Here is an 18,525-nt window from a genome sequence, read left to right as displayed (position 1 = left end):
ATTAGAGGTAAATGAAGACAGATGAAACACAAGATGGCAAGCCTCAGAAACTAATTCTTTGCAGCAATTCTCCACCAGAGAGAACAATGAATAGGAGTGATATGGAGCAGGATGTTTCTTTACATTTTTAAACAAATATTTTGTGGCCAGTTTCCATATTGTGCTGCTCTAGTTTATGTATATATATATATATATATATATATATATATATATATATATATATATATATATATATATATATATATATATATATATATACATACACATACATATATATATATACACATATACATACACACACATACATACATACATATATATATTCTCTGTATGTGTATTATCGAAGAATATCAGCCAATATGTTGCAGTCTCAAGGTTTTTACTCTTTGATAGATATTTGCATCAGCCACAAAATGCAAGAACTCGGGGCTCTAATATATTGTATATGAACAAATAACTACAAACTGTTAGTCTGTTTTTCTACAGCGAAGCGTAGAACAAAGAAAGCTTTGTCTCAAATCTTACATTGAACGATAAAAATGAGACTCTAGTAAAAATCTAAGATGCTAAAACCCTGCTGCATGCTTAAGAGTACGATTCTTACTCGGTAACATCGGTACAGACGCCACGCAGCTCTTCCAGGAGGTTGTCTATCCCAGAATGCCACGCAGTGTTCCAGGCCACCTGAAGGGCTTGGCGAGCAGGTGCAAGGGTCAGGAGGTCGGAGGATGGAGGCAGGACACAGCAGTACGGACTGACGGCGTGATGGGTCGCTGCCTGGAATGGGATGTTGTATCTAGGGTTGCAATGGTATGACATTATCACAGCAATATAACCATCTCAAATAATATCACAATGTCATGGATAGCTTAATTATTATTTATTATTAATAATAATAATAATAATAATAATAATAATAATAATAATATAAGTTATATTGCCAGGTAAAGGAATGAAAACATCGTTTCTTTGGGTTAAACAAACACTTAATTGTAATTTCACAAACTATTATGACCTGACAGACATAAAACTTAACATAAACTTAAAATATATATGTTTTTAATTACACTAATACAGTAGAATTAAATACCATAGAAAAGCAAATGCACATGGTATGATAACCGCTAATTTTCATACCACGGTATACCCTAAAACTGGCATATTGCTGCAACCCTAGAGAGAAAATTGGTGAAATATTGCTTGTGAAGTGCTGTTGGTGAGAGAAAACAAAAAATGTTTACGGTTTACAAATCAGTTTACCTGCGTATTACCGACAGTGGTAGAGAGAACGATGCGAGGGTCATATCTGTGTTGGATTTGTCCGACCTGATACGACACAAACAAACAGGTAGTACAACAAAACATTGAACATTTATTCAAGAGGCGCGGAGAGCTCAAAGAGAGCAACAATAAGCTCACCATATTTCAATGCTGGCAATCTCATCGAACAGCAGTAAACTCATCAGGATGGCAATCTCACTTCCACTGCCTTTGTTCTCCTTCAGTATCAAGGATGCTTTAATGAAGACACGACATGAGCAAATTACATAAGAACCACACCCTACACTGCTTCACTCAACCTCATGAATACATTCATAAGAATTTTAAATTCCATTAGAGCGACAAACACTTAAAGACTCATTTCAAAATCAAAGTTTGGAAACCTCCAATGAGCCTGCCAGCCCACATCAGGCTTTGATTACATTATGATATTATAATAACTCTGGAATTTGGTGTCTGGGGTGGTTAAAACTAAGCTGTACAAACATCACATTTGTTAGCTATAAAAACTGGCATATATGTTGCATAAAACCACTCGATAAGGCTCAAAAACTATACTAAAGTATACTACTTCAAGTAAATCAAATCTATGAATATACAGTGATCACAATCATGATGTTAAAATCTAAATCAACTTCCTCCTAATTTACAATGAGTGACAGACAATTTAGCTACAAATTATGCAACAAAAATGTAAAACCACTGCAGACAAAGCCCTGAACAATGCACTGATGTTGAGCCGAGCTCCAAAGCAACAAGTTGCATCATACTAATGTGCCACTTACTGCAGTGTGACAACATGGTTAAAAGCTATGCATCGACGGATAACTTGTCATCTCTTTTTTGAGAACGCGCCCCCGGGCTACACAACACGACGCGTATAGCTGTTACTTAATGAGTTGTCTTGTGAACGTACCCCTGAGCAGTGTGAGGAGCAGGAGGTTGCGCTGTGCCAGGCTGTGCCTCAGAGACGGATCTGCATACACCAGCTTCCTCAGGATACATACACAAGGCTCCAGCAGGCAATCTAAGCTCTGGGGAGAACAGCAACATACGCACTCAGTGTTTAATTGCAGGGAAAACACAAACAAACACACACATATTCTCTTTCTTTCTCCTCCTGCTGATGCGTCTCTCACACAAAAAAGCTGTCTCTTAACTGTCTCGTCACATAAACTAAACCCAAATGCTGTGATTGCACAGGTCGCAGGCAATGCAGGGGAGGGACAAACGCAACCTGAAGGCTTCCCTCTTTAACACACTTGTTAACTGAGACAAGTTGTTCTCTGTGGCCGTGTTCCTTCACCGCCAAGTAGCCAGGCATGCTGGACGATTACCCCTGTTAGCAGCTTCTGATTCAAGGCCTGGGAATGATCAGCAGACTGCAGTAACTAGAGGGCAAAAATCACTGCTGACCAGGGCCTGTCCGACACTATTAATACAGGCCATTTCATCCTTCTATCATGCACGCCTCGGTGGGTTCCCTCCACATCCGCTGGCAACACATGCACTCACATGAGCACATTTAAACGAGGACAGTTAGACAAATGGGAGCACATGGAGCTGCATTTATGAGATGCAGGGTTTGTTTTATTTGGCTTTCAACAGCAATTCCTTGAGTACACATCTATTCATCACTTCGCCAAGCAGGTTTGTTTTTACCTTGTTGCCGTTTACACTCTCCATAATGAAAGAAATGACTTTGTCTGTTATTCCGAGATTCTTCAGCACTGCGTGCATTGTTGTGTCTGCAGGGAAGTGGGAGAACAATTCAATATACTTACAATAAACATTTGCATAATCCTCAAATATTTGCTTTCCCGTGCTTGTCTAAAACATATGGTGGTGGGAAGGCACCAACTCTGCTGCACTCAATTCAAATTGTAGTTTGCACAAGGGGAGAGCTCTCACTTATCACACAAAGTTTTTAAGCTCTTCTTTTTTTTCATTTTGTTATTAAGTGCAGAAATTTTCATCTCAAACTCTGTTTTGGACTTTCAACCTTCTTTTTGTGTGGTTTATTATTCAGGCACTTTACTGTGGAAGATTAAACTCAATGTCATTCTCAACAAATATAAGAGGGATGTGAATTGTTAGCAACTGCATTCTGCTGATTTGCAATTTCTTGCCGGGAACAATGAAAATTAGAGATTGACTGTTTTTTTATAGCATTATAGAGTGTGGAGGCTGCAAACTTAATTTTGTTGTACTTGTACAAAGACAATAAAAACTTTCGGTTCTATTCTATTAAAACCTGCCTCAAAGTGAGCATTTCGATCTGAAAGGTGATTATACCAGGGTCTGGGTGGATACTCGATTCTGATTGAGTGTCAATTAACTCCTAATTTACTGACATCTATGAAACTACAGAAGCAGTGAAACTGTCTGTTCACTGTTCTATATTAATGCACTAAAGTCTGTACCAGAGAGTGGTATTGGCATCAGCTGGCTGCAGACACATTGGGGTTAGAAATAAATTAAATTTAAAAAAAAATGAATATAGTGTCCTTCAGTGCATCATCCTTTAAACATAACAGGATGGCGCCTCTTACGCACAAGCTGAAAGAAGTAGCCTACACTGTCCCATCATCTCACATCTCATTCGCTATTCAACTCGCTATTTCAGGTCGGCAGCCGACAGTAAACATGGCCGAACATTTATTCCTGAGACAATGACATGGCTGGCTAGCTAGCCAGTCTTCTTGTTCAACATCCTTTTAAATTATATTTACTGTTCATCAACCGTACGCAGTTTTATTGACTTTGAATCTTGCTAGCATAACGTTAGCTTTCTGGCTAATAGCTTAGCTGAAGTGTTCAATGAGCTGAGTGGACTAGTTTATCTCCCATGGCTAAGGCGTATCTAATGTTCTTCCTATTTACTGGAGTAGTAATTGACGTTTGCTTAGAAATTAATGATCTTAATTTTTCTTTCTTTGGCATGATGAACATGACCATGGTATACGTAGGAAAATGCCCGCTGGCCTCCTTGTCAACCATTAATTCCCGATAATGGACAACACGTCCTGCATTATCCCTTACCTAATACACAGAAGCAGACTTAATGGTTGGTTTAAAAGTAGTAGCATGCTAGTGCCAAGATTCAGCATGGAAGTGGATTAAAATAATACAGTTGAGTTTATCAAAAAGTCTCTATATCAATGTTAGCATCTTTAACAGATAACTCACCTTGTAGCACTACTGACAGCTGCTCTGCTGCCGACCTTCTCAGGGAGATGTCAACAGTGTCTGAGGACAGGATGCAAAACAGCTTTTCCACAGACTCCACCTAGCCATCATTAAACACACATTAAATAAGTGCTAATATATCCTGTAAGTGTATTTAGGTGTGTGTTGTGAGTATGTGGATGTATACCTTAAGGACAGACTTGTTGCTGGTGTCCAGCGTGATGTCTAAAGGGTTTCTGAGGCAGTAGAGATTAGGGAGGGAGGAGATCACTTGTTGATCCAGGGTTGGTCTGGCTGTGTTGGCATCATCATCGCTGGTGAGGTGGGGCAGGATTTGTTGCACTGCTGCGATTCTCACACTGTTATTAATAAGCAGGAATTATGCAAACTTAAATGCAGACATTGAATTCATAATCACAGTTTTAATCACAGATTAAAAACTACATGAAAAAGCTCTATTCAGATGCTAAAGCAAGCCCTTTGTCTACTTTTTTTTTTAACATGACATCCAATTGGGGATTGGTCAGTGGAAAAACTGGCTGGCATGGCAGACAAATCAATTAGCTGTTGCCAAAATTGACCAGGGCTTGCTTCCTGGCCAGTGTCTGTGTTAATTTTCATCTCTATCAATATTCATAGACTGGGACTTGATAGCTGTTTTACACAGGCCTCACAGAGCATTTAGATGACTTGATGAGCACTTCAGCTAAAAGTAACAGAGGGTGGTAATATGTCTGTCACATCATGTGTTGAAGAGCAGAATATATTTAAAACTCTCAGGAGTTTACAAAAACTCTGAGACTTAACGTCGAACAGCTTCACACAGAAGACACATACCATCATCGACACAAACGCACATCTCTACTACGCGCACACATCTGGGCAGGCACAAAACAACCAAACGAGACACGAATACACAAACACTGACAAAAGAAAGACAAAGAGACTCACGTGGGCTGTTTGGTGAAAAGGAGTCGGAGCGCTGCTTTGAGCTTGGCGGTGCTTGGAAAAACATTGTCTCTCGCCACGTCCGACATGTCACTTATCAGCAGGACGCAGTTTCCCAGTGACTCCTCAGTGCTGGTGTAACCCTGCCACACACACAGAAACGCAAACACACACATAATTCTCAGACTGCCTTGGCAGACAATGGAGCGAACAACGGGGAATTCCAGCTAAGCAACAACAACAGTAAATAAAATATGCATCGCTTTGATTACGGGTGGTTTCATTTCATCTCTTGTTGACACGGCGGGCCCATCTCTGAATGGCCTCCTTGAATTAAATCACACTTGACAGCCTAGTCAAAATCTCATGTATATTCATGAAGAATTTCCAGGCTTTCTGTTGCCTGAAACTGAACAATTAATAAAGCTTGTTTTTTTTTCTCCACAAAAAGGAAACAATATAGCACAGAATATGTAAATGAGAGAATAACTACATTTTTTCTCACTGGCAGCTCAATATGCAGTCTTTTGTGGTCCAAAAGCGCTAAAATTGCACTTTTGATCATAGTGGTTTTGATTGCGGAGAACATACACTGCTTCCCGCCGCTCCATAAATATAATGTAATAAGTTTGAAACATGATGCGGCTTCATGAGCTCTGCAGTACAAATACAACACAGCCTATCCACACAGAGAGCACACCACCTGTAATATTGGCATGACCGGGTAAAGTGCCTCATTGAATCTGTCCCAGGTTGATGCTGTCATCATCAATCGTCCCTTGAGCAGGAATAGCAGAATATCCTTGGCAGCGACGTTCACCTATAGATCACAGGTAAACTGCTGAGTTCACAAAGGCACCGCTGATAAAACATTTACAAGCAAGTACTGTGAGTGACAGACTTTTAAACACATAAATCACATGACACGTGGGAACCCTGGCAGTTTATCATGACGGCTGCAACTAACGACTATATTAATTAGCAGTTAATCTGCCAATTATTTTGTTAGCCAATCAATGGTCCAAAAACCAAAAGCCTCTTCATTTAGTATCATAACTGACAAACAAAAGCGGCAAGTCCTTAAAATGAAAGGTGTAATATGTAAGATCTTAGTTAATTAACTAAAATTATCACCAAATGTGAAGAAATAACACTTTCGACATAATGACATCTATGTATTGTGTCGCAGAGGTATCTACTGATGCTAGCATGCTAACCAGCTAGCCCTGGCCTGTCCTGGTCCAAAGCTCCTGTTCTTGCAGTATAAACATCAACACTTCTCCAGTGCACCAAGCTCGGCTAACTGAGCTAACTAAATAACTACAGTTAGCAGCAGTTAGCGGTTACTCTACTGATATGCTGCCCCCTATTTGTTTTGAGTATGAATTCGATAAGTGGTCAATTCTTACATATCGTGCCTTCAAGAAGCAGCAAATGTTTGACTAAATCACTAAATCGATTATCAAAAAAGCTGACAATTAACTTTCTTCTAATCATTGCAGCTCTATCTTGAAGTAATGTACAATAGCTTTACAAACACAAACAATACACAGAAATCCTGTACTTTTACTCTCATGAGTATGTGTATTAATTACATTTATTTCTTCCACTCCAGACCTAAACCAACTAATTAAAAAAGTGGCCAGAATGACCTTGCTTCAGAGTAGAGCTCCAACGATTAATCCATGAATCAATGAATCGATTTGTTGTCAACTATGAAATGAATTTCAGATGTGAGGATGTCATCTCGGGCTTTGGTAAACACTAATCGCCATTTTTCACTATTTACTGACATTTTATAGACCAAATAACTAATCGATTTATCTAGAAAATAATCCACAGATTAATCGCCAATCACAATTATCATGGTCGCAGCCCCACTCCAACTCTTTAAATTGGTTCTAATACAGGGCTGGAACTAACAATTATATGTATTCGCAGTTAATCTTTTTCACGATACTTTCAAACTAATTGTTAAGTCCAAAGTTTTTGAAAAATGTCTCCAAATTGATTTTTTTATCCAACCAACAGTCCAAAGACAAAAGACTTTTCATTTATTCTCATAACTGACAAAGAAAAGCAGCAAATCTTTACATTTAAGAAGCCGGAACAAATAAAATGTTTTTGCTTAAAAAATGACAAAAACATTGTATTATTTAAACAGCAGCCAATATATTCCCTTTCATCGACTTATTGATTAATCATGTAATCATTGCAGCTCTATTCCAATATAAATACCAGAGGCACACACGTGTTTGTCTACCTTCTCTGCAGAATCCTGGAGTCCAAAAGCGCTGATTTCATAGAGCACCCTGTGGTGGAGAAGGAAGTTGACTCCACCGCAGGCTCCTGGTTCCAGTCGTGACACATTCTGGATGCCAAGGCAGTCCTAGGGGTGTATGTAATCACACCGAAGCACATCATAAATTATCGCTTTCCTCTCACTTGTGCTCGCATACAAGAGCTCCAATTCACTTTAAATGTAGCCATGTACTCTCGACGGTGGTTAGTAAAAAATGAAGAGGGAGAATGATTTCAAATGTCAAGTGGGTTTTTAACAGCAAACTGTCAAAGATCTGTGATTCATCCATCTTCAACCTACTTATTTACATATGGGTGCCCCACCAAACACAGCCACGTTACGGCTTCAGCGGCCATAATTTTACCCACACATTCTCATTTAAACACAGAGCATCTAGAAGGTGGCTCGCTCTGACCTTGATCAGGTTTAAAGAGTGTTCATATGTTTCCGTCCTGACAGGCAGTGAGGGATGGGACAGCAGCTTGAGGAGAAGTTTCTGGCTCTCTGTTTGGAGGAGGGGGCTGGGCTGATCAAACTTCCACCTGGTGAACCGAAAGCGATTTAAAATAGCGTCAAAATACTTCATCTTTAAATGCAGCAGAATAACTGACTTCACATTGAGATAAACTGTGAATTTATCTTACAGGTAGGAGCAGATGTTAACGCATTCCTTGACGATGGGTAAGTGTTGGTGAAACGGGAGGCCTTCTATTGCTTGGTCCGCCAGCTCCAGTAGATCCAACCAGTTCTTTTCTCCCTTGATGAAGAAATGAGTAGGTAGTTGAAAAGCAGGTTTAAAAGGCTTTTGTAACAGTTTTCAAAAAGGAATATTTAAGGTTGTATTTGTATGATCATATTGGTACTCTTTCGGTGATAGTGTAATGCGAGGTTGAATGACTTTAGAACAATTCAGTTAAAGGTGCACTATGTAGTTTTGGAGAATAAATTCAAACTCAGATGAGTTGATAATAAGGTCATAATACAGGCTCAGAAATATTTCTCAGAAATGATATTTCTTTTACATAACTGAATAAACAAGCTGTTCTCAGAGTAAAATATGGTCCCCAGAACACTGTATGAAGCTAGAAAGGTGGCAGGGTCCGCCAATTATAAACAGTAAATCAGTATGTAATTATGTTGTCCTGTAAAGACAGTTTGTTTATTCATTTTTTTCAGTCATTAAAATCAATCAATGAAGATATATATATATACGTGTTTGTAAAAAGACTGCCCTCTCACTGTAGACAGCAGAGTTAGTATTGGCTGTATTTATGCGACATGCAGCTTATACCTCAGCATGTGCTTCCTTGAGGAAGTTGCAAGTGGATTCCATCCAGAGGACAGCGCGAGTCACCCTCCTGAAGAGATCATGGCTGTCTGAGTTCACTTGCTCCAAGTAGGCCACTGCTGTCTCTTGCATGCTGGGTAATAAACCTCCGAATGACGTGTCCAAGCACAGGTGGAAAATAGCTGTTGCTGTACTTTCTGGGAGATTGTCACTGGCCTGTGTGAGGTAAGGAAGTCTTAATTTTCCAGTATTCCCGTAGTTGAAATAATCACAGAAAACTGTTAAGAAAGCACACACACACCTTTTCAGGAGGGAGGATGGTCTGTAGGAGTTTAATAGTGAATATGGCAGAGCCTGTGTAAGCCATTCTGTGATGAACCTGAGAGCTGCGGGGAATGTCTGCTGAACAGCTCTCATGGTAGCTCAGGATATCCCCCAGTTGTTCCATGCAGCCTTGCAGCTTCTCCTTCTAAAATACACACAGACAGAAATGTAGACAAAAGCACACATGCCACACAAACACACTAAGGCAAGTGCATGCACACACACGCACACAGACGCACAGCTACTGGCTGGGAGCCAAGAGAAAAATTGTTCGTTCCAGGGGTTAGGAATTGAATGTAATCAGATTTCAGGGTTATTTTGGGACGAGATACAGATCCACCCTATCTCAGTATGAATAAATTGGAACAATCTATTCTCAGCCACTTTGTTCTGGGAGTAGAAATTGAACAATAGAAGACGTACACCAGCAGGGGGCAGTAGATGCCCTGTGCATTGCCGTGGCTGGCATGAACAGTTCGGCCTGTTCCCATAGGAAAAACCTAGAGGTCTGGCACACAAAAGCTGCTCTCCACATAAAGATGACAAAACAGTTCTCAGACTGCAAGGCTCTGGGCATGTATTAAACAGCAGAGGGCCACTGGGGCCTGGGCTTGACAAGTGTATAAGTCCCCCTACATAGCAACATACCCTTTAAACAGTCAGGAGGATAACAAATGATTCTGCATGGTAAGAAAAAACAAAAAAAACACACTGGTTTAACTCAATACACCTAATAAATGAAGACATTCACTAACCCAACAATTTTATGCTTAGGTAAACCCAGGGGTTCAGACGAGAGGTGTGCACGCATGTGTGAGAAGCTCTTTGTAAGCAGCAGAAACCCTTTGTAACCTTATACAATTCATTCAGCTCAATCACATGCCTACAGTTCTCCTTGACAGTTGAGCACCGTATGCCTGTGTGTCTGTGGCAAATTGTCTGGTGGCCAACCCAGTTCCCCCCTTTTCTCAGTGAAGTGTATCCATTCATCTACATAAGAGGCTGTCATGAGTTGTGTTCTGACTTGCCAGCTCCATCCCCACCAGGCTGCGATCGTCCCAGACCAGCTCACAAACGCCGTCCCCGAGCAGGAGGACGGCGTCGCACAGCAGCTCCAGAACGCGACGGAACACGTGTGAACTCTCTGAGAAAGAGGAGAGGAAGAGAAGAGCAGCGCGGGCGCGAGGGGAGATTATTTTTGACGAGATCAAATGATAGAATACAGTCAAAGTAGTGAAACAGGTGAGGAGATGTTGGAAATCTCTGATCTTTACTCGAGCAAAAAACAGACGGTGGCACTTAATTAACATAATTTAAAATATCTTTTCTCCTATTTCCCTTCCCCTCACAAGACTACAGTCACTCCTACCTGTCTTAAGCAGTGGTATGGCATGGTCCATGGTGGCAACAGTGAACTGAGCCAAAGTGAGCTGCTGTAACTGCAGCTCCAGGACATCTTCTAAACCCACGTCAGGAAGTGCCAAGTGGGTCACATCTGCGGGCGACTGGGGCGTCTGCCTGGGGGCCTGGACTGCTGCTCCACCTCTGTGCGAGCTGCCACTGCATGGATCACAGACAAAGAGAGGAAGGCAACTGTAAATTCATGATCTGTGCATGGATCGCTCAAATACGGGGAGTGACGTGTGAGCTGTATAGGGAAGGATCCCAAAAATATCACGGGAATCAGAAACTGATTGTAGACCAGCCGCTAGAGGGCTCCTGCTGTAATTCATAAGAAGAAAAATCCTCCACAGTCTTTCTCACATTGTTTTATCTTCATGTTCGGGTTGCCAGTGTCACTCGCAATTTTGTTATCATCAAAGCCACAGAACATCCTACTGTGCATACATTTCTTAAAAAGTGTAAGACTCTCTTGTTACATGTAAGGTCTGATGAACAGAACTGACAACAATGCTTAACCTCAAACACTATAGACCATCAACACTAACATAACAGCATTTAAGAAGTGTAACAGAAGCCGAACTGAGTGAATCTCTGCTCTCATATGCAAAAGAACAAGACCTTAGACAGCCAGAACTGATAAAGAAATGCAGTTGTTTTTATCTATAATCTCGTTCAGCCTTTGTTTAAAATGCACAGTTACACAAGAATGCACACACCTGTTGGAAGCTGCGTCTCCGTCTTGGCCGTCTCCCCGAGCTCTCTGGCCCGTGCGCCCAATCACAGAGGGCCGAGGAGAGCACTCTGCGCCTGGGGATGAGGCCTGGGAGCGCTGGGTCCGTACCTCTTGAGAGTGGGAGAAGGACGAGTTCTGGGAAACTGGATCTGCACAACCACAAAAAAAAAAAACACTTTTGCACATTAGTTGCACGCAGAGCCTTTATGATACAGCAAAGAGAACATTAAATTGGTGCAAAGAAATTAATCAGGATGATTAGAATTTGAAAAAATTTTAAACTTGTGCTAAACAACACTTAAAATAGACAATGAGACAATACCGTTTATATTGATACAGTTTGATGTCGCGCTACATAAGTTGTTTCTTCTACCCCTCACTCACTCGCAAGTTCTCCTGCAATACTGAGGGAGACCACAGGCGCTATTCTATTGTAATCAGACTGTTAATTAGCCTACAGTGCGACATAGGCCTGTATGTTGCAAGTGCTATGCCGAAATTGGTCTGTTCAATGAATGAAATTACCGCAGTAGAGACCTTTGAGCCACCTGTTTGTGTGAGGTGAGGGTTTGTGTGCTTGTTTGTGCGTGAGCTGAATCAATAGTGCATTGCTAGTCTTCTTGGTAGTCTATAGTGTGAAAGTGAGACAGTGTCTGGATGCAGGCGACAGATGTGTTGATAAAAATTCAGAGTAAACAAAGTCTCTCTCTCTCTCTCTCTCTTTCTCTGTGTGCGTTCATACTTTGTGCAGCAAACAAAGATTTCCCGCAGAAGAGTTGCTGCTTGCTAAACTCAGAACATTAACACATCTCCACCCCCTTGTGCATGCGTGGGACAGCTGTATGGCCTTTCTTAGTTTGCGTTAAGATCAAAATTTGTGGTGCCGTGGGACAAAATGTCAAAGATTCGATATACTGCTGAGAAACTGAGTACTAAATATGTATAACAACCTGGTTGAGATAGTTTTAGGTTGTTTTTATGTGTTATGTTTGCTGATTTTTGCTCAAAAACAACCTTTGTTATCTTCAATGAATATCGCCTATCGCACCACAAGTAAATAAACATTCTGCTGAATTTCGCAGATTTTCAACCTGGATCACCACTGAAAACTGTAAAAGATAATACGTAAAGATATTTAAAAGAATATCTGCATTTTTTGAGTGTTACTTTCATTTGAAAGGTCATGGGAAATTACTTTTTAGACTCCCCCAAAGCAGAATTTATTCAACGGGCTTACTTGATATTCATGCAACAATTTTGGGGCCTGTTTTACAAAACCTTAAGCATCTGTAGCACCAATATTACCAGAGCTATATGTATAAAGTGGTAACATACAGCCCTGCTATTTGTTACATTTAATTTCATTGCCATGTTCATTTTATCTTGATCACAGTCTGTTTAAATAAAAGTGCTTGTGACATCTAAAATGTGGCTTTGACTTACAACTAAACATTCAGCCCACTTTGTAAAAAAAATGTGACAAATGCATTGCCTGAAATAACCAATATATGAATTTTTGGTCCATGTCGCCCAGCCATAAGGTCTTTACTTGTAAAATGTAAAACACAATTAAATGTATGTGGTATGCTTTAGGAATATGGTCATGTGAAGTATTTAATTAAAATTTTAGTGCCTCATTTCAATCATAGTAACCACATTTATTTAAAAAGGTACTTTATAATGAAGAAATATATGTATACCAACAGAATAAGCATGCAGAAGCTATTAATCACCAACTGAAATCCCTTCTATAAGCACTCAACAACACCTGTAAAAAGATCTGTGCATCAGCATAACCCATAAGGTGTGCTACCTTGCTTTGTAGAGTAGAAGCTTGGATCTTGATGAAAGCGCAGTCTCCTTCTCAGCCCCACGCAAAGCTGCCGCAGGCAGGAGAGAGCCTGCAAGTGGAGGTAGCTCGCTTCACCTTTACCCGAACCCAGCCTCAACAGGGACAGGAGGCTCTGAAAACATGAGGGGATGTGAGAGCAGTGTTGTTTTTGTGAAGCTGAGTTATGGAGCGGTTTTCTAAAGACATAAGTAACCACCAGCAATATCCAATTAGGATATTTCTGTAATTGGGCAAATATATTGATCTCTGCTCTGTTTGCAAACAGACAAAACAGAGCAGAAAGACTGTGTAAAAACAGGACCTACACTCAGACAGTGACAGAAAAGTTGTAATGTAGTTTGCTAAATAAAAAGGCCAAGTGGAATTGAATTATTGAAGCAGCAATTTGTTCCAAGTTCAGATTCCCTGCCTTCTGTAGCTAATGATGTCATGTCTTTAAAACCAAGTCTTTTAATTAAGCTTAATAGCTTTAGTAACTCAAATGAGGGCCGAGTAAAGCCACAAGAACAAAAGTACTTTGCCATTATGATTTCTTCTGGATGATGAGGCAGATGCTGGGTGACAGAATGCTAATACTGCCTTGAGACCGATGCAATGTAATGCAGCACTTTATTAACAACATGGCAATGTTCAGTCACAGTGGCTCATCAGGGCAGAATAATGTCTCCTCCAACACTCTTATGTCTGTCTATGCCAATGAAATAAAGAGCTCAGATAACAGATGTACTTTGTTGCAGACATGATACGGGTAGAGATACGTCTGAAAGTGCAGTCGACTTTTGTAAGACTTCGACCAATTTTCCAGAATCTCTGAGAATCACAGAAGAGAAGTGTAAAACACTCCACCGAAGACTTTCAACCCCTGCAAGCAGTGCATCATGACCAAACCACATCCTCACAGCAATCTAGTGCCTGCTCAAGCAATGTAAGCCTCCAGAGGCCTCTTCCAAGATCAGGGACACTGAATTATAAATTGCTGTTTTGTTCAAGGACACTATTTGACAGGTTATTATTTTGACAGTAGCTGGAGTGACCACCCCATAAATTCCATTATGAGTTGGTCACACTAGCCTCTCAAAACAATTCACGTCATTTAACTGACGTGAATAAACAAGAATACTTAATATTATGAACAGCAGTTGGCAGAGAACCAGCAGAAAATAAACAAGCCCGAGGCTCTTCAATGACATCTTTTATTTAGTCTCTTAGGACACATACTGATTCAAGCTGGGAGATATTTTAGGGTCAAGTCGCCATTTTTAAGTCAAGAATGTTAAAATGTTCCATCAAATGCAGGCTCAGGTCATTGACAGCCATTTCAGTGCCCTGCTTCAAGGTGTGGAAATAATTTATAAAGCGTACTATAGGCTCGTGTTGTTATTGACATATGAGTGATCAGTTTACTCTTAGGGCCCAGACATACCAAACCAACATCTAAGAACTAGCGATGAGAAAACCTGCCTAATTTCCTTGAACACACCACAAAAACTACAGCCGACGACCGACTAGCTCGTACATTCTGCGCATGCATGGCTCCGTTCCTCTTTTAGTGCACAGATTCATGTGGCTGAACAGCCGACCAGAACGATTTCTCTCACCATCGAGCTCAGCTGTCGATTCTACTTGCTCAGTTGGCCAAAAAGTTGCCAACAAGGTAGTGCCAACTGTGCGGGACACGGCTCTAAAACTAAGGCCATAGCTGCTCACTGACAACCCCCGACAGCTGACACCTGGTGTGTCAGGGCCTTTGTAGTCAAGCTAAAACCGTTAGAATAAATCCACGGTTTTCCTGAATATGCTTAGAAATGGCAGTCATTCTGAAATGTTCTGTTACCAGCATGGGATTATGGTTTGATTATATAATGATACCTTTACAATACTGGGCCTTTGCAGGAAGATCTCAGCGGGAAAGTCTTGCATAATGACATCACACAGAAGTTCACATGTGGTCCGGACCAAGTTGGGGTTGCTGCTCCTTAGAGAACTGATTAGAGTTAAAGCAGACGTGTTTGTTACCCAGTAATCACTGCTTTTTCTGGTTAACTTGTATATTAAGTAATTATTCGTTTATTTTACGCTGCATTTTAATTAGGCATTTATTAGCTGTTAGATACATGTGTTGTCTCTCACCTCTCATTGGATGAAAGTATGTGTCTGTCTGTGTTTGTCAAAGTCAGCCATGGAAACACTGAAAACTTCAGACATCTCACAGACTCATGCACTGCACAACACAAGAGGGATAAAACGTGTAAAACAAGTAATTTGTAGAAAAAAAATATGCACATCAAGTATTCAAAAATACTGGTACCTGCTATCTTCTGAGGTGGTGTGTCTCTATGGCTTGGCGTGCTTTTGTGGAAATAGCCCATATTGGGAACATGCTCTTCAGGTGGAACAACTGCAGGTGCTACGGCACAAACACCACATTTGTTAAAATATCATTTCACATACAGTAAGAATACAATCGAACAAAGCATAACCCTCTGCTGGATAACGTTATGAACATTCAGCAGTTTGTACAAGACAGAATCCAAACAAACAATTATTTGGCTTTCACTTGCAACACCTGTTGGAGTTGTAGTGCGCTGAACATGCGAGTAGACCGGCGCATGACTGGGGAGTAGCTCAGGTAGCTGGAACAGCTGGTCCAGGGTTCCATCGATGACAGCTCGCAGTCTGGGTTCCACATTAGGAGACAGTTGGGTGAGGAAGTCCACCGCCCCAACGTCTCTTAGCATCTGGGCTGCACTCGGATGCTTGGATGACAAGATAAATCGTCACGAAATGAATAATCTCAAGTTCAGTGTGATGTTGGGTGTAGCACTGTAAAAGTACTTCCATACAAAGTGAGGTTAAAGAAACTTTAGGCTGCCTCATTAAACTTTAACATTATATATATTGGCAAAGGCAAATATTGATCCTACTTCAATTTACTGGTGAAAGTGTGGTTAACCTTGTTAAAGAAAGGAGCTGAATAACATATAAGCTTATATTTTTGCCTGGTCCTCTTCAGCCACTGTCATCCAGAGGACTTGTCTAGCAATGCACCTACAATCTCGCTATGTATCTACCTTTGATAACGTTGAGAGCAACCCAAGGACCTCTTCCTGCATCGGCACCTCGGGGAAATTGAACCACTCCAGGAGATGCACAAACAGCATCTTTTCTTGGACGATGTCAGAGACGGAAATCAGGGAATGGTCCAGCTTGCATATGATGCTCTTCAAAGCTCGAACTCTTATCTCCACCAAAGAGTGGCCTGAGGTTGTTTTTTTTACAGAGAAAGACAAGTGTTAAGTTGAGGAAAGATACAGCAAAGTTAGCGACGCTTTGTTTTTAGCCTGTCAGCGGCTAGCTTAGTTAGCTGCCAACAGGTGGAAGTTTGGACAAGTTTTACTGAGGTAACTTAGCTAACATTAGCGTTGTAATTAAGTCCAACTCTGCATAATAAAGGCAGAGTACCGTTATACCTGCAGACGTCCGACTACAGATGGTTTCTATTGTTAGCTAATGTTAGCATGCAAGCGGCTAATACAAGTTGCAGAGTTTTGTTGAGTTCAGGTGAAGTCAGCCTCCTACACCACATTTCCTTAGCTAGAAAGTTAGCCTACCTATTTTCTTTATAAGCGGAGATAACTCCATGTTCAGTGTGTTGCGTCTCTCGTCATAAAAAACAGGTTAAAAGGCTTCATCGACGGTCGAGTCTGGTCAGTGTAGTGAGTGTCTGTCTGTCAGTGTCATGTCAACAGCGTCTGCCCCGGGTTTGTTTTCAACGGCCGCGCCAGCGTCACTCCACTTCCTGTGGAGGACCAGGGTGCGTTCACGGGGCGCAAGTGCGTCGGATAAACTTAGACTCTGGAAGGTTAAAGGTGCACTATGTAGTTTTTGGGAGGAAAGAGAAAAAATCTCCATTGACTGCTGTTTTTATGCCTAAACAACCTACAGAAATCTTCATTTTCGTGACTAACTAATCAAACTGACCTTAAAGGAAAACACAATTTACTTACTTTGTTCATATGTGGCGGACCCTGCCACCTGTCCAGCTTCAAACAGTGTTCTGGGGACCTTGTTTTCCTCTGAGAACAGCTTGTTTATTCAGTTACAGAAAATGAAACATTTCTGAGTTTGTATTATTACCTCATTAATATTGTAAATATTAAAATTCTGTTTGAATCTCTTCTCTGAAACTACATAGTGCCCCTTTAATGATGTACTTCGACAAAACATTCACATAGTGTAAATACAATAATGTGAGACCCTAAAGGAAAATACTAATAATTAATCATATTAATAGAAGTGAAGCATTTTTTATAGAAAATCTGCTAATGAGTACTTAAAAATCAATATGCAGTACTAAAAGTAAGAAGAAACCACCAGTTATATTCAAGAGTCAAGATTCAAAGCATTTATTGTCACATGCACAGTTAAAGAAACACATTTCCCTTTACTATGAAATTCTTGCTTTGCCTTTCTACTCAAAGTGCAGATTTACAATGAATAACTTATCACTAAAACGTTAAGAATATCAAAAAGTACCGAAATATTAGAAACAATAGGAATCATAAGATAGAAATATATACAGAAGATGTACGATGTGCAATATGCAAACATGCAAAGTACAAATATAGGGTATCAGTGCAATGTATGTTCATGCAAATATGCGTGCTGTCACTGACAATCTGTGCACAAACTATAGACATACAGCTGGTGGTTGCGGTTGTGCAGTATGGAGTGTGTGTGTACCCGTGTGTACCTGTGTGTCTGGGGGCTGGGGGTGGGGGGGCAAGTACAAGGGGGATGTTGAGGCAGGGGCAGCTGGTTCAATCTGTTGATCAGTCTGATGGCTTTTGGATAGAAACTGTCTCTCAGTCTGGAGGTCCTGCATTTCATACTTGTGTAACCTCCTGCCAGAGAGCAGAAGTGTGAAAAGCCTGTGTTGTGGGTGGGTGGAGTCCTTGATGATGGAGATGGCTCTTCTGTAGCTATATTAGCTGTATATTGGTGATGCACGATATATATCGAACTAAATTATCAGCCTGATATTGAGAATTTTATATTTTGGGCTATTTATCATATCAGTGAAATTATAGTCGATAATACAAAGTAATTGAACATCAATCCCAAAACTCGAGGTGTATTACTTTGTATTAGTTTGTTATTTTTATGCCTTTATGCCTCCAATTGTAACACTGGCAGTCCTTAAC

The 18,525-nt window shown here is 40.6% G+C and overlaps 1 protein-coding gene across 1 annotated transcript in view; it reads right to left on the bottom strand.

Annotated features, from left to right (window-relative positions):
- rttn (rotatin) overlaps positions 1–17,042 on the bottom strand; it is a 37,347-nt gene extending 20,305 nt beyond the window's left edge. Inside the window, exons 1-24 of the mRNA XM_073488759.1 lie at positions 16,933–17,042; positions 16,393–16,580; positions 15,888–16,077; positions 15,630–15,728; positions 15,452–15,542; positions 15,191–15,305; positions 13,283–13,433; positions 11,453–11,618; positions 10,702–10,892; positions 10,361–10,476; positions 9,310–9,477; positions 9,012–9,224; positions 8,365–8,477; positions 8,136–8,262; positions 7,682–7,807; positions 6,122–6,238; positions 5,422–5,561; positions 4,658–4,829; positions 4,471–4,570; positions 2,944–3,029; positions 2,198–2,315; positions 1,420–1,516; positions 1,261–1,326; positions 605–796 (exon numbers count right to left, since the gene is read on the bottom strand). Coding sequence (XP_073344860.1) covers positions 605–796; positions 1,261–1,326; positions 1,420–1,516; positions 2,198–2,315; positions 2,944–3,029; positions 4,471–4,570; positions 4,658–4,829; positions 5,422–5,561; positions 6,122–6,238; positions 7,682–7,807; positions 8,136–8,262; positions 8,365–8,477; positions 9,012–9,224; positions 9,310–9,477; positions 10,361–10,476; positions 10,702–10,892; positions 11,453–11,618; positions 13,283–13,433; positions 15,191–15,305; positions 15,452–15,542; positions 15,630–15,728; positions 15,888–16,077; positions 16,393–16,580; positions 16,933–16,963 — 3,173 coding nt within the window. The 5' untranslated portion in view covers positions 16,964–17,042. The remainder of the gene's footprint in view (positions 1–604; positions 797–1,260; positions 1,327–1,419; positions 1,517–2,197; positions 2,316–2,943; positions 3,030–4,470; positions 4,571–4,657; positions 4,830–5,421; positions 5,562–6,121; positions 6,239–7,681; positions 7,808–8,135; positions 8,263–8,364; positions 8,478–9,011; positions 9,225–9,309; positions 9,478–10,360; positions 10,477–10,701; positions 10,893–11,452; positions 11,619–13,282; positions 13,434–15,190; positions 15,306–15,451; positions 15,543–15,629; positions 15,729–15,887; positions 16,078–16,392; positions 16,581–16,932) is intronic.
- Between the last annotated feature and the right edge of the window lie 1,483 nt (positions 17,043–18,525).

Source organism: Pagrus major, chromosome 19, assembly GCF_040436345.1.
Source record: "Pagrus major chromosome 19, Pma_NU_1.0".
Lineage (NCBI taxonomy): Eukaryota > Metazoa > Chordata > Actinopteri > Spariformes > Sparidae > Pagrus > Pagrus major.
Note: the sequence above shows the minus strand (reverse complement) of the source record. Positions and strands in the feature narration are given on the sequence as shown.